At 55.9% G+C, this 13,071-nt stretch overlaps 1 protein-coding gene across 1 annotated transcript; it reads left to right on the top strand.

The window, feature by feature from the left end:
• Positions 1-5,953: 5,953 nt before the first annotated feature.
• PHB1 (prohibitin 1) lies at positions 5,954-12,267 on the top strand. The gene is made up of 7 exons (XM_075522936.1): positions 5,954-6,086; positions 6,663-6,788; positions 7,209-7,370; positions 7,914-8,056; positions 8,699-8,815; positions 10,010-10,105; positions 11,082-12,267. Exons 2-7 carry the CDS (start codon positions 6,701-6,703, stop codon positions 11,292-11,294), a joined length of 819 nt encoding a protein of 272 aa, XP_075379051.1. The 5' UTR covers positions 5,954-6,086; positions 6,663-6,700; the 3' UTR covers positions 11,295-12,267.
• The last annotated feature ends 804 nt before the right edge of the window (positions 12,268-13,071 follow it).

Here is a 13,071-nt window from a genome sequence, read left to right as displayed (position 1 = left end):
CGTGCGCGCACATCACCGCAGCCTGGCTCGGCGGTGAGAGGAGATTCGGCAACCTTCACCGGGAGCCGATCGATTCCGGCAGCTCGGAATAGCCGGGCTGGGCTGGAGAGGCATCCGCCGGGGTCACGCAGGCAAGAGCAAGCACCTGGGACTAATTGCACTAAATAAATGAGCAATTAAGGACATTACAGGAAGACTAAAACATCCCAGACCTCTCCCTGACCCCCTTATAGTTTCCCCTGGAAACAGCCGGCCGGCCGGCAGGTCTGGGATGCTGAGCCCGGCTGTTCCCAGCGGGATGGGGGGCATCGCAGCCCCCCGGGGGCAGAAGGGGCACAGGGCCGCGGGGCACGGCCGTGCGGGCAGCTGCTGGCGGCGAGGCGAGACTGAAGTGCTATTGTCCCAGGGGCGGATGGGCTGCAGCGGGAGAGGGCAGGATTTGTCCCGGCGCGGGATACGGTGTGCACCGAGCCCAGCCCGTCCCCCCCTGGGAGGATTTCGGTTCGGGGCCGCGGAGCCCCGAGTCAGGGACGGCGCTGGCGCTGGCCGGACGTGGCGGTCTCACACAGGGACCACCGGGATTCACCGACCGCATCCCCCCAGACCTGACCCCCACCTTGCTCCGAGCCGTGCAAAAACCACCAGGCGGGTTCTTCCTCCCTGTGGGCACCCCGGCAGCGGAGACGCTCGCTGAATCCCGGCCACGTCACCCCCAAAACTCTCAATTTTGCTCTTTTTTTTTATTGTTCTGCAAATGAGCTGGGGACTGTTCCTGCCCTTCCAGAAGACTCGGGCAGCGGCACAGAAACACCGTGTCCCCCTGGCAAAGCAGCTCCCCTCGGCCTCATGGGGGTCCCAGGGCTCCCCAGACCCCCGACCTCCACCAGCTCAGGGTGAACCCCCCATCTCGGGGGCCACGCCACGGCTTCGGCCTCCCGTGCCGCCGTGCCAGCGCGGGGCCAGCTCTCTCCAGTGTTTCTTGTAACGCACCAGCTCAGATGAAAATGCTTTCAGAGCCCCTGGGCGGAGGGGAGAGGAGCTGGGCGCAGCCGGCCGTAAATCCAACGTCAAGAGCGGCGTGGAGCCATCGACCGCCCGGCCCCACGCGGGTGGGCTCAGCCGCCCCCATGGAGCACCCACGGCCAGCGCTGCCTTTTGGGTGGGGGCAGGCGGATTGGTGTCGCGGGAGCCGCGAACAAGCAAGGGAAGAAGATGACCACGCCAGGAAGGGGAAGGGGGGGAATGTCAGACAGAGCCCAGGGTGGGCTGGGTGTTATTCTGGTGTCTGTGGGACCCCCCCGTCCCCCCCCAAAGCCGGGGGGGGGGAAGAAGGTGCTTGTTAGAGGATGCTCTTGTGGCTCGGGATGCGAGCAGCCGTGCACATCCCTGGGTGGGCACAGCTGAGCTGTGGGGAGGGGAAAGCCCATCCTGGAGCCGCTCCCCATCGTGTGACGGGCAATTAATGAGCAGTTAATGAGGAGGAGAGTCCAGCCCTGTTAGCCCTCCTGGCTGCTCTGGGGGGCTACAAGGTGGGTGGGGGGTGGTGGGGATGCTGCAGCAACACGCAAACTTTGTTTGGGGGTTTGTACAGCTCCTAGCACCGCAAAAATCTTAATTTAATTTAAGTCTTAATTTAATTTAAATCTTAATTTTCTGCAGCGCTGCAAATCCTTCTCATCAGGGGGAAGGAGCAGGGGCCGACAGCACGGCTCTTTGGTGTGCTGGGGCTCAGGCTTCGGGTCAGTGCTGGTGCAGGATGGGGTGCAGGGGGCTCAGCCCCTCCAGGCTGGGCTTTACCTGCCCCCCACTCCCCAGAGCCCCGCTTGCTCCCCCCCACCCCACTTAACGAGCAGCCAGTTTGCTGGGAAGGAAATAAAAAGGTATGCAATTAAAAAGCTGGTAGCCACAACCAGAGAGGGTCAGCGGTTCACGTGCTAATGCAAGCAGATTTTGTTATGATTCATTAAGTCATTAACTCCCTTTTAATTGGAGCTCCTTTATGGAGTTGCCATTTTACCTCTGCAGAGAAAATGGGAGTTGGGAGCGAGGGGAGGATGGGAGACGCTCGCCTCGCAGCACACGAGGTACCCCCGCACGCCGGGTACCCTCCGCATCCCCTGGGGTTGTGTTCAGGTGCCGGAGACCAGAGTAGCCCATTTACTTTGCAAATTTGGTGGAAGCCAGAGGAAGGGGCTGGAGGATGAGGAGAAGATAAAGGGGCTGTGGGTTTTTGGGGACCGAGGTCTTCCCTGGCCCAGCCCCAGCCTCCTCGGAGCTGCTGGCCGGCAATTACCAGCCATTACGGCCTTCCCGGGAGCGGCGCGGGGCTTAATGCAGCCGGTTTCAGCTGGCTGCTCGCTTCCACCAAGGAGGAAACTTTGTTAAGCGGCGATAACCATCAAGGAGAGCCAAGAAACCCTGGTCCCAGCGCCCGCAGAGCTGCTGGGACCCCGGGCGGCAGAGAGCCGGGATGCTCCAGCCCCGGCTCGCCGGGCGTTGGGGAGCCCAGCGCGGGCGGCTGCAACTCGCTGCTGCACGGAGCACGACCGCGGATTATTCCCTGATGGGACTAGGGATAATTCCGGTTTTCTCTGAACCCTCCAGGACTTTCCATCTTCAAACCCACGGCCGAGCCCCGCACCTGCCCGGGGGTCCCAGCCCAGCCCTGCCCGTGCCGCCCGCCCGGGGGGGTTTTGCTTCTCTGGGGTGAGTCAGGTGAAGTTGCCCGAATGAAAGACAGGCTCAATTTTAAAGCAGATTAATTAAACTGCATTACGGGCCTGTGTGGACAGAGTTCAGAACGAAAACAGCCTTAATTCGATTTCTCTGACTTGCAAATCGTGGCAGGGAAGTCAGCTGAAATCACATTAAGGCCGTTTCCACTCTGAACCGTGTCCTCGCAGGGGTTTAATGTAGTTTAACTAATTCGATTTAAACGCTTATTGAGACTAACTGGGTTACGTGCCGGGGACGGGGCTGGAGCTGCCGAGGCTCAGGCTGGGACCCCCGTGCGGCGCAGGGCAGGTGGGAATGGGGTGGCAAACCCACGGTTTGGGTTGGAAAACCTCATTTCTGCCAACAGCCGTTCTCCTCTTGGGTGTCTCTGCCGCCGCATCCCTGCAGATCAACGCCTGCCTTCACAGCCCTGCATCCCCGGGGTCATCAGCCGCCGAGCGCTCGGATTCTCCGCAGTTTGCAAACTTCATGCCATAAATTTTTCGGGGGCAGCGCCGGCCGGGGACGCCCGGTTGTGGAGGGCTGGAGAAGAGGAGGCTTTTTGTTCCCGTGCCACGGTGGCCGGAGCTGGGCCAGGCTGGGCCAGCCGTGCCGCCCGAGGACAATGAGCCGCTTCTTGAAGCTGCCGTTTCTTTGCTCCATGGAGGAATGTCCCCCTGAAATGTGGTGGACGGCAGCGGCCTCGTTAAAAGACTCAAGCGAGGGGCGCAGCTCGTTGCAATCGCCCAACAGCGGTGCCTCAGCCCGGTGCTGTTTCGGGGTGCACCTCCACGGCCGCCTTCGCCTCGTTCCCCGGGGCACAGGATGCTCCTGGCTGCTTCGGGGCTGCTCAGCCCCTCGCCTCCATCTCGAACCCGGCGAGTCACCGGCCACCGAGGCTTTATGCTGCGTCCCCCAGCCCACGAAGCCGGGGACAGTCTCGGCAGGCGGCGGGGAGACACATCGGGTCCCCCCATGCCACCAAGCAGAGTGTCAGCCCGTACCGCCGGCGTCAGCCCTGGCTGAATCACCCACCAGATATTCCCCGCACAAAGGACCCATTTTCCTCCCGTTTTGCCGTGCGGGTGTCACCGGCTCCAACCCGGCGGCTCCTGGGGCTCCCACCCTAAAATCCGGGCCCTGGACCAAAAATCCTCATTGCCACAAGCCTTTTTCCCTTTTTTGCACGAATGGGAAACACTCATTTTACGTGGCGAAGAAAAGGGAAGGGGGCTGCACAAACCCAGCAGCAAACTCGCCCGCAACGGCTGCTATGAAATGCAAAGCGCGGGGCAATCCCGGGCAGGGGGCTGCAAAGCCCCAGCCCCCAGCTCCATAAATCCCGAGTTTAATGATTGAATTGTGCCCTGTGTGAATCTCATGTCAAAAGGGAATAAATCTCTCGGTGTTTATAGCCGTGGCCTTGTCACCAATTAGGATGTTGTTATTGGATTAGATGCAAGTAGATAGAAGCCTCCCGGGACAAAGTCATCCTTGGGGGAAAGCCCAGCGGCTGGTGTGGGATGCAGCAGGACGGCGTTGGGCCACGGGGACTGATCCTGCTGGCTGGGCTGGAGGCGGCGGCAGATGGTCCTGGGATTTATCCCTGGAGGGAGACACGTGGCCGAGGGTGGGTACGGGAGCACCCAAAATCCAGCTTTACACTTCCCGCTTGCTGCGGTTGGGGGTTGCCAGGATCTGGCCCCCAAATCAGTTTGTGGTGACTCGGGGTTTTGGGAACAATGATCGCAAGGAGGGTCAGGTCCTGCTCAGGGCAGCTTTTAGGGCTTGGCCGTGGCTCCCTGGGGCACCCCCATTTCAGCTGGGCTTCAGAGGGGTCCCCAGCAGGTCCAGCTGCTGCTGAACACCTTCACCTCGTCCTGGTCCTCTTCAGCGTCCGCTTCCCAGCGCTGCGGAGGCACAAAAGAGCTTTTGTGGCCTCGGAAAGAGCGTTGCCAGACACAGGACAGGGCTTCCACAGCACATCTGTCCGCACAGCTGTGCCGGGGACCCAGGGGACCCCGGGATGCCACAGGGGACCTGGGAGGGGGTGACCCTCCCAGGCAGGAGCTGCTCCAGCGCGGCCGCCCCGGGCTGCGCACGCAGGGTTGGAGGCACACGCAGGCGAGAGCTGGGGATCGAGGACATCGGCTGGGACCTGCCCTCACTTTTAGGGCCCCCGTCCATCACCCCACTCAAAGGGCAGCACAGGCAGCCGGGAGGCTGCGGCACTGGAGCTTCCATCGCTGCGTTGCTGAGCAGCTCCGTGCCTCAGTTTCCCCAGCTGGGGCAGAGCAGCGGGGAAGGGGATGCTCTGGGGTCGTTGCAGGGAATGCAATGCTCCCCGATCGCTCCTGGGATCTGCTGGGCCCTAAAGGAGGGGGTTCAGCACCATTTTCATCCTGAGACGCTGTCAGGGAGGACGTGGCCTGGGGAGTAACGAAGTCCCCCGTGCCCAGCGGTGTCACATCAGAGGGAAAACCCACCAGGGAGGGTGCACGGTGGGGACAGGACGGGGCTGCCTCGGGGGAAGGCGGCTCCTCTGGGGTCTCCCCGGGCAGCGGGTTTATTCCCCCCCCCCCCCCTCTTTTTTTGCTTTTTAATCAGGATTCCTGGAACTGACGGGAGAGTGCTGCTTCCCTCTAGCGGCATCGGCCCTCCTGCTTGCGGGGTTGCTGGGCCAGAGGGGAGGCTCATGGCGAAGGAATAAGGAGCCTTTGTGCTCTGGCAGCACCGGAGCCCCGCAGCGGGACGGGGGCTGCCCTGGGGGCTCTCGGGTTTCTCACGCCAAAGGGGACAAAGCGATCGCGGATGTCTGCCTGGTCCGCGGGCACTGTCGCAGGCAGGCGGGGGACGTGGCCGGACGTCTGGGGTCCCTCCTTGACATCGCCACCGCTTCTCCAAAAAAACCATGTGTCCGCCGCTGTCCCCACGCCCTGCCCAGGACCGGCTGCCCCTCTGCCCAGGCAGCGCTGGGAAAGGCCGGGTCCAGGCCCGTTTTCTCCCGTGACAAGCGGGCACACGCTGGCCCACCCTCTCCGGTGCCGAGGCAGCAGCTCCGGCCCCTCGCAAGCCTCTGCAGCGGCCCAGGGCGCCCCGGTGCAGCCCCCACGTGGCTTCCCTCCGCCAGGACTACAGCTCCCAAGAGGCCCTGCGGGCAGCGGGAAGCCGCAGCCAATGGAAAGCGGCCTTGCTCAGTGAGCGGGCCGCCGCGGGGCTCGCCGGGAGTTATAAGCCGCCCGGCAGCGGGAAGATACAAGTAGGACTACAAGTCCCAGGATGCCGTGGAGAGGCGCGAGGCCAATGAGGAACGGGCGTCTTGGCGCGGCGCGCAGGCGCGCTGGGGAGGGTGGCCGCGGATTCATGTGGAGGTCAGGGGCGCTGCGGGAGGGGAGCGGGGCGGGAGGGCGCGGTAGGTGCCGGGGCCGGGGCCGGGGCCTGCGGGCGGGAGCGAGCGAGCGAGCGAGCGAGCGAGGCCTTGGCTTACGGACGTCTGTCCTGGGGGCGAGAGGCCTAGGAGGGAGCGGGGAGAGGGAGGCCTGGCGCGGAGGATCCGGGCTGCGGGAGGCGGCTGGGCCGGGTTCGGGGTACGGAGGGCCTGTAGGGGGGAGGCGGGGTAGTGCAGAGGGGCCGAGGGGAGCCGTGATCCGCGGGGGAGGTGGCCTGGACCTGCTATAGGGGAGTGCTGGGGTGGGAGTGCCCACGCAGGCGGGGTGCTGCGGGGCTCAGAGCCCGGGGAGGAGACGCGTGAGGTGTGCGGGTGGAGGGGGCCGGGGGGGCTGAGGTGGCTGTTGAGGGGGGAGAGAAAGAGTTGCTGGGGGGAACGCCACCACTGCAGGTTGGGCTTTTTGGAGAGGGGTTAATTCTCCGTTCCGTAGGCCCCTGCACACAGGACCCCCTGGCCTTCTTGCTTAACACGGTTTTAACAAGCTTGTGGGTTTTTGCAGGAGGGACTTCTTAAAGGGGCTGGAACTGGACGTGCGAAATGGCTGCGAAGGTGTTTGAAAGCCTTGGAAAGCTTGGCCTGGGGTTGGCTGTTGCAGGTGGAGTTGTCAATTCTGCTCTTTACAACGGTGAGTGGGAGAAGCTGAGCGCTTCCAGTTCACTTTATATCTTTTTTTTGTGGTTGTTGTCAGTATCTCGGCTGCTCTGTGCTTTTATTGCTAATGGCATCGGGGAAAATAGACACGAAGCCCTGCAGGGCTGTTTTATACCTCGTGCGCTGCCCAAGCAGGAGGATTGCAGGGTCCTTTCTCTAGAAAGCTGTCAATTAGCTGCTGCCCTTGTGAGCAGACCTGGGGGCCAGGAGTGATGGCTACAGCCTCTCTTTGCCTCGTTGCTCCCAATGATCTAATTAATTTCACCGGTCTCCGGTTAAGCAAAAGGCTTAGTTATCCCCGATAAACCATTTCCACGGAGAAGGCTTTGGTGGTGTGCAGGTACAACGGATGGCAATAGTGAAACCGCACTGGACGTGCTGTTCTCTTCTCTAGTTGATGCGGGCCACAGAGCTGTCATCTTTGACCGATTCCGCGGGGTCCAGGACACAGTGGTAGGAGAAGGTACCCACTTCCTCATCCCCTGGGTACAGAAACCCATCATTTTTGACTGCCGCTCTCGCCCCCGAAACATTCCTGTGATCACTGGCAGCAAAGGTGAGTGTTTGGACCCGGCAACTGTAAGAGAAGCTGGTGATGCTGTGCTGTGGCTTATGCTGATGCTGTCCGTTAGCAGCTGGGGGGACAGGAGAAGAAGTTTTACCACAGTCAAGACTTTTATAATCTTGAATTTCCACAAAATGAGTATTTGGGTGGGAGTTTCCTCTTCTGGACGTGGAGATCCCACATGTCCTGAGTCTAGTTTGGCACAGAGTCAGGAATGGTTTGATCTGTCTTTCTAGTTACGGAACAGATAAAGGGACCCTTCCCTCAGTCCTGTAAGTCCCTTTAAACAGAAAGTCTCTGCCTTTACAGTAGGGCAAGTAATTCCCTGCATCGTAAACAAACTGAAGCTTAAATCTGATCTGTAAGGAGGATTTGGATCCCAAGGTGAAAGGGGTAATAAAAATAACTCGTCTTTGCTGGCAAAAAGAAGTCTGAGTTTTTATTCTTTCTCATTTAGTTACCCTGAAGTTGTCCTCTCCAGGGTATCTCCTGTCCCTGTGGTATGCCACTAAACTCATGACTCTCTTCCTACAGATCTACAGAACGTGAACATCACGTTGCGTATCCTGTTTAGACCAGTGACTGCCCAGTTACCGCGGATTTTTACCAGTATTGGAGAGGACTACGATGAGCGTGTCCTGCCCTCAATCACAACCGAAATCCTCAAGTCAGTTGTGGTAAGAACAACGTGAGAGCTGCTGGGCTCTGCCGGTCATCTTTCTTTCCTCTTTTTAGCAGTGAGGGACCTGCTGGAACGTGGAATATGTCATGCTCTAGAATAAAGCTTCTGTTTCCACCCCCCAGGCTCTCACGGGCCATCCAGAAAAGCTAATTGTAGCTACGCTAATTGTTTGTGTCTTGGTCATTCTGACTGCTTGGCCTGACTTGATTCCTGTTGGATGATCTCTGGATGGAAAGAGGTTTCTTTGTTACCTGCTCTCAGCTGTTAGCTCTGCTCTTCAGGCTGGGAGTTGCAGTTGGGAGACTGGGATTTCCACTTCTTGTGTATTCTTAGATTTCAGTTTACTGAAGATCTCTGTTTTTGGAAGCATCCCCAGGGGACTGCCAAATAATCACTAACCAGCTTTAGTCCAGTTTTTACGTTAAGTGCTCAACTGGACAACCTCCCCTCCAGCTTACACTTAAATTTCCAGTCATTCAGTCTTTCTCTTACTTCAAAATGCTTGGGCGGCTCAGTTTTTGCTAGCTTTGGGAGAACTAGATTAACTCTGGGTCTCATGGGTGTGAAGACAGGCAGGGCATGCAGAATCTATCACTTCTTGGAGCTTTCTTCTCACTGTTGTCCATCCTGATTTCAGGCTCGCTTTGATGCTGGAGAATTGATCACTCAGAGAGAGCTGGTCTCAAGGCAAGTGAGCGAAGACCTCACGGAGAGAGCAGCAACCTTCGGGCTCATTCTGGATGATGTGTCCTTGGTAAGAGTTCTCCCTTTTTCAGTTTTTCTCTTTGGAGTGTGCCCAAATAAGAGCAGTGGAGAAGAGACTCGGTGGATGGCCAGAGAAGGGTGGGCTGAATGTTTGGACGTGTGGACTACATTTGTCTGTCTGCAGTTGCATGGTTTGTAGTGGTTACCGCTCAAGTCAGTACCTCTGGTTTTGTCGCTGGCCTTCGGTGACCTTGAGCAAGCCCTTGAAGGCTCCACTGCGCTGGCTTATTGACAGCCTTCACTGGTGCAGGGCTTTTGTAGTTAAAATGAAGAGCAAATGCTTCTGTGGGTGATGGATCAGGCTGCATGTTGCTTTAGAGAAGGGTTCCACGAGCGCCCTGAGGCACAGGGAGAAAGTGCTAGGCATGAGGAGGAAGTGCAAATGTACGCTTTTCATAGCATCTTTTTTTCTGTGAAGTATTAGTTATTCTCCTGGCTGTGAAATATCCTAAGACTATTCAAGGAGGGAGCTCTTCCCTCGTACCTCCCTATAAGCTTTGTAAATTAAATCTGTTGTAATCTGGCTTGTATATGCACCTCTCTCTCTCTCTTTTGGGACTTCCCTTGAAAGCCTGCTTAGGGGAAAGGGAAACGAGCTCTTTCATTTGGCTTTGAACATATAGGAAGTCTTTGCAGGAAGGTGGCTTCATTTCTGCAAAATGTGAGGTTTTGACTCTCTGTTTCTAGTGCTTTCCACTGAGCACGCTACTGAAGGAAATTCACCTTTCCCCTGTCCCATCCCAGGAGCCCGGGGATGCAGCTGTCCAAACAGCCCGGGCTGAGCGCACCACTGCATAATGGAGCATGAGAGGTGTAGGATGGCTTGGCAGACAGCGGGCTTCCCTGCCGTGGGAGGGGAGTGCTGGGCGAGCAGGCTGCCTCTGCCAGGTGCTCAAGCAAGTGGCGGTGGCAGGGGAGCATGGTGTGTCTCTGAAGGTGCTGGCGTTACTGGTCTGCTGGACTGGAGTTGCGCTGGTGGCATCTCCCTTGAGGCTTCAAAACTGCATGGGGAGGCCCGCTTGTCCCAGTTTCTGTTCTTCTGGGGATACTGGCTTTCCATCTCCATTCCAGTTTCACTGATACAGGCAGGCTGCTTCCCCCCCGCCCCGGGAGCTGCGTGGGTCACAGCAGTGCTGCTGTAAACTGTCAGCATTGTGGACTTTGCTTGATTTCTGCCCTGCAGACCCACCTGACCTTTGGCAAGGAGTTCACGGAGGCAGTCGAAATGAAGCAAGTGGCCCAGCAAGAAGCAGAGAGAGCCAGATTCATTGTGGAAAAGGTACCTCGTCCTTCTGAGAAACTTGGAGATGGTTGCTGGTATCTCCTTCCCACTCTAGCTTGCAGTGAACATGCCTCTCACCTGTCCAGGGTGAATGATGGAGGGCAGGCTGAATGATGAAGTCACTTAGGGTCATAATGCTGACATGGTTCTCAGCTCTGGCATATGATTGTTGGATAGGTAAAGCGTAAGGTTGGTTTTGTGGATCTTTTTTTCTTTTAATACTGTGTCACAGTCTTACTGGAGTGCTGAACAGAAATGTCTGCATGGAGGAGGAGGGAGGAAACAGCACTCGGGAGGAAGTGTCAGTTAGAAATGAGGTTCGAGGTTGAGATTTGCAACCCAAGTGATCCTGCTATTTGTGAATTTTGAGAGGGTGGTTGAAGCTTTCCATGGTGTTTGATATCATGGGCGTGGGGCCTGTGTCCTAGGAATGTTACTGACTGCAGGCAAGACCACATAATCTCAGATCAACCCAGGATCTCAGTGAGCATCCAAAGAAACAAATTTGTCCTGAAGTACCCCAGAGACCACATGCCTGTTGAGATTGCAAGAACCTGCAACTACACCCAAAGTTAATCCAGTGGATGCAGTAAGATCCATGTAATCAGCCAGGATGATTAAACAGTAGAAGTGTTTATCTGCCCTGGTTTTAACTCCACTGAAGTTCTCAAATCTTTCATAGAAAATCTTCCACCAGGAGTGCCCTTAGGTGGGTTAATGTTTCATGAGGTTAAGACTGATAAGGCAATTTCAAGCTGATTTTTCAACCTTTTTTCCACAGTAGGCAGAAAAACAGTCTTAACAGAATGCAGCTTTAAAATAAAATCACCTTCTATCTTAGCTCTCCTACTGGGGAAAAGAACAGTAGGGTGGGGAAGTGGGAATTTATATTTTAAATGTGACAATAGCATCTTCCTTCTCTTTTGCTCATTTTCGCTGTTGGTTATTCACCTTCTCATCTGTTCACTTTCAGGCTGAACAGCAGAAGAAAGCAGCTGTCATCTCTGCTGAGGGAGACTCGAAAGCAGCTGAGCTGATTGCCAACTCACTGGCCACTGCAGGTGATGGCTTGATTGAGCTGCGCAAGCTGGAGGCAGCTGAAGACATCGCTTACCAGCTCTCACGGTCCCGCAACATCACCTATCTGCCCTCTGGACAGTCTGTGCTCCTCCAGCTGCCACAGTGAACCTGGCTCTGCAGCCATAGCTAGCCTGGTCACCTCTACCTATCAGATCAGCCCTTTCCAAAAGAATCTTTGCAATTTCCTCATTAGTAAAAGCAGAGGAAATTAAAATTCAACCCATTTTGAATTCTTAATCGAATAAAACTGAACACTCTTGATAACAAACCTGCATTCCTCCCACGTACGGTCAGAGCAGTGGCTCCACTGACCATCAAGCTAGGTTTGAGAATTGCCCCTTTCCAGGCAGTTTGAGCAACAGGAGCGGAGTTTTCATCTGCTCACTCCTGGGACAAACAGGTAGCCCAGGTGACTCCCTGACCACAAGAGTGCTGGATCAATCCAGTTTCACAGCGATGCTTCAGTGCCTTTAGGCTGGCTGAGCCAGGGTTGTTGCAGACTGGCAAGTCCTGGACTATGGAACAGGGACATTCAGGGCTTGCTCTTCAGTCAAGCCAGTCTTTTTTCAGGTGTCAGCTGAGAGAAAGAGGACATCTCAGCTGTTAGGACAGTGGCTCTGCTGTGCCTGTGTGAACCATAGCACTGATAGCTAGAGGCACAGATGGAGTGGATTGTGGCTGGGGGTGAGAATAGCAGAGATTCACTTTATGTAGTAGATGGATTTGAGGCATGAAGAAGATACTTCCTCTGCAGGAAATACTTCTCATGTACTTGCCAACAATGGGACATCTCCACTTCTCCCCCTGCCGCCACACTCTGATCTGTTTGCTGCCGCTTGCTCTGTTGTGCGGCATTGGTTCTTTCCCCAAGGTCAGTAAAAGTGGCAGTTGGCCTATTCCAGATGGCACCTGGGACAAAGAGGGGATGACTCGGTGCTCTGTGGCTCAGGCAGTCAGAGGTAGGCAGAATTCTCTGTGAAATCAATGCTCTTTTTATTTAGGGAATCTGAATTGTGAGGAGGATGTGATGGGTGAGATTGTATAACCAGCCTTCAATAAATGTCACAGTCCCAAGTGTAGTAGTGTGGGGGGTTTTTTTTTGGTATCTCAGAAGAATGAAGGTTGGGTCAGTGGAGCAAGACACCTCATGCTTGTGCTAAATTATTTGGATAAAAGTCACTTAGCACAGGCAAATAGGTCTTGCTCTTGACAACTTAAAAGCTTGAAATATGATTCTTAGGCTAAATTCCTGCAACAAGGTAAGGCTGAGAGTATCTTGAGGTTATTGTGAGGGTTTTTAATTGCTTTCTGTACACAGTTCAGGCTGTCGTTTACTGCATGTACATACGTTTCCCAGGGTGCTCTTTTGAGAAAACGGGGGTGTATTACACCAGGTACAGCCTACAGTGAACTTCAAACCTGTAGGCGGTTGTCAGAAGGCACAGTACTAGCCTGGCACATCATTACCCCCATCCTGCAAACAGGGTGCTCATACAATGTCTGTTATCCCTGAGCAACACAGTCTTAGGTGGGTGTCATCGCTACTCTGAGGGTGTTGAGCCCTTGGGAAAGCTTCTGTGAATGGTGGGCTCATTTCGTCATTGTACAGCCACTTTGGGTTGTTGCCCTCGCCTCTGGTGAAATGGAAAGACTTGCCTGTTATTTCTGCTGGGCAGGGTACACTCTTGCAGTGATGAGGTGCCTGAGCTTGCAAAGTATTTTAAACAGCTGAGCACTCAGGTCCATAACTCCCAAATAACTTCCAGATCTCTTCCCCCTCCAGTGCTCTTGTTCTTTATTCTTCTGGTTTACCGCTTCAGACACTTGTAAGGAAGCTTCCACTTTTCTCCCAAGGCTCCTTTTAAAGCCCCCTTAGTGTTTCC

Source organism: Mycteria americana, chromosome 22, assembly GCF_035582795.1.
Source record: "Mycteria americana isolate JAX WOST 10 ecotype Jacksonville Zoo and Gardens chromosome 22, USCA_MyAme_1.0, whole genome shotgun sequence".
In the NCBI taxonomy this organism is placed as follows: Eukaryota; Metazoa; Chordata; class Aves; order Ciconiiformes; family Ciconiidae; genus Mycteria; species Mycteria americana.
Note: the sequence above shows the minus strand (reverse complement) of the source record. Positions and strands in the feature narration are given on the sequence as shown.

Bases quoted from the DNA above. Each gene is read 5' to 3' on its own strand.
- PHB1 (XM_075522936.1), top strand. From the start codon at position 6,701: ATGGCTGCGAAGGTGTTTGAAAGCCTTGGAAAGCTTGGCCTGGGGTTG. The intron at 8,057-8,698 runs GTAAGAACAACG...TCCTGATTTCAG, and splicing joins AAATCCTCAAGTCAGTTGTG to GCTCGCTTTGATGCTGGAGA. The intron at 10,106-11,081 runs GTACCTCGTCCT...GTTCACTTTCAG, and splicing joins CCAGATTCATTGTGGAAAAG to GCTGAACAGCAGAAGAAAGC.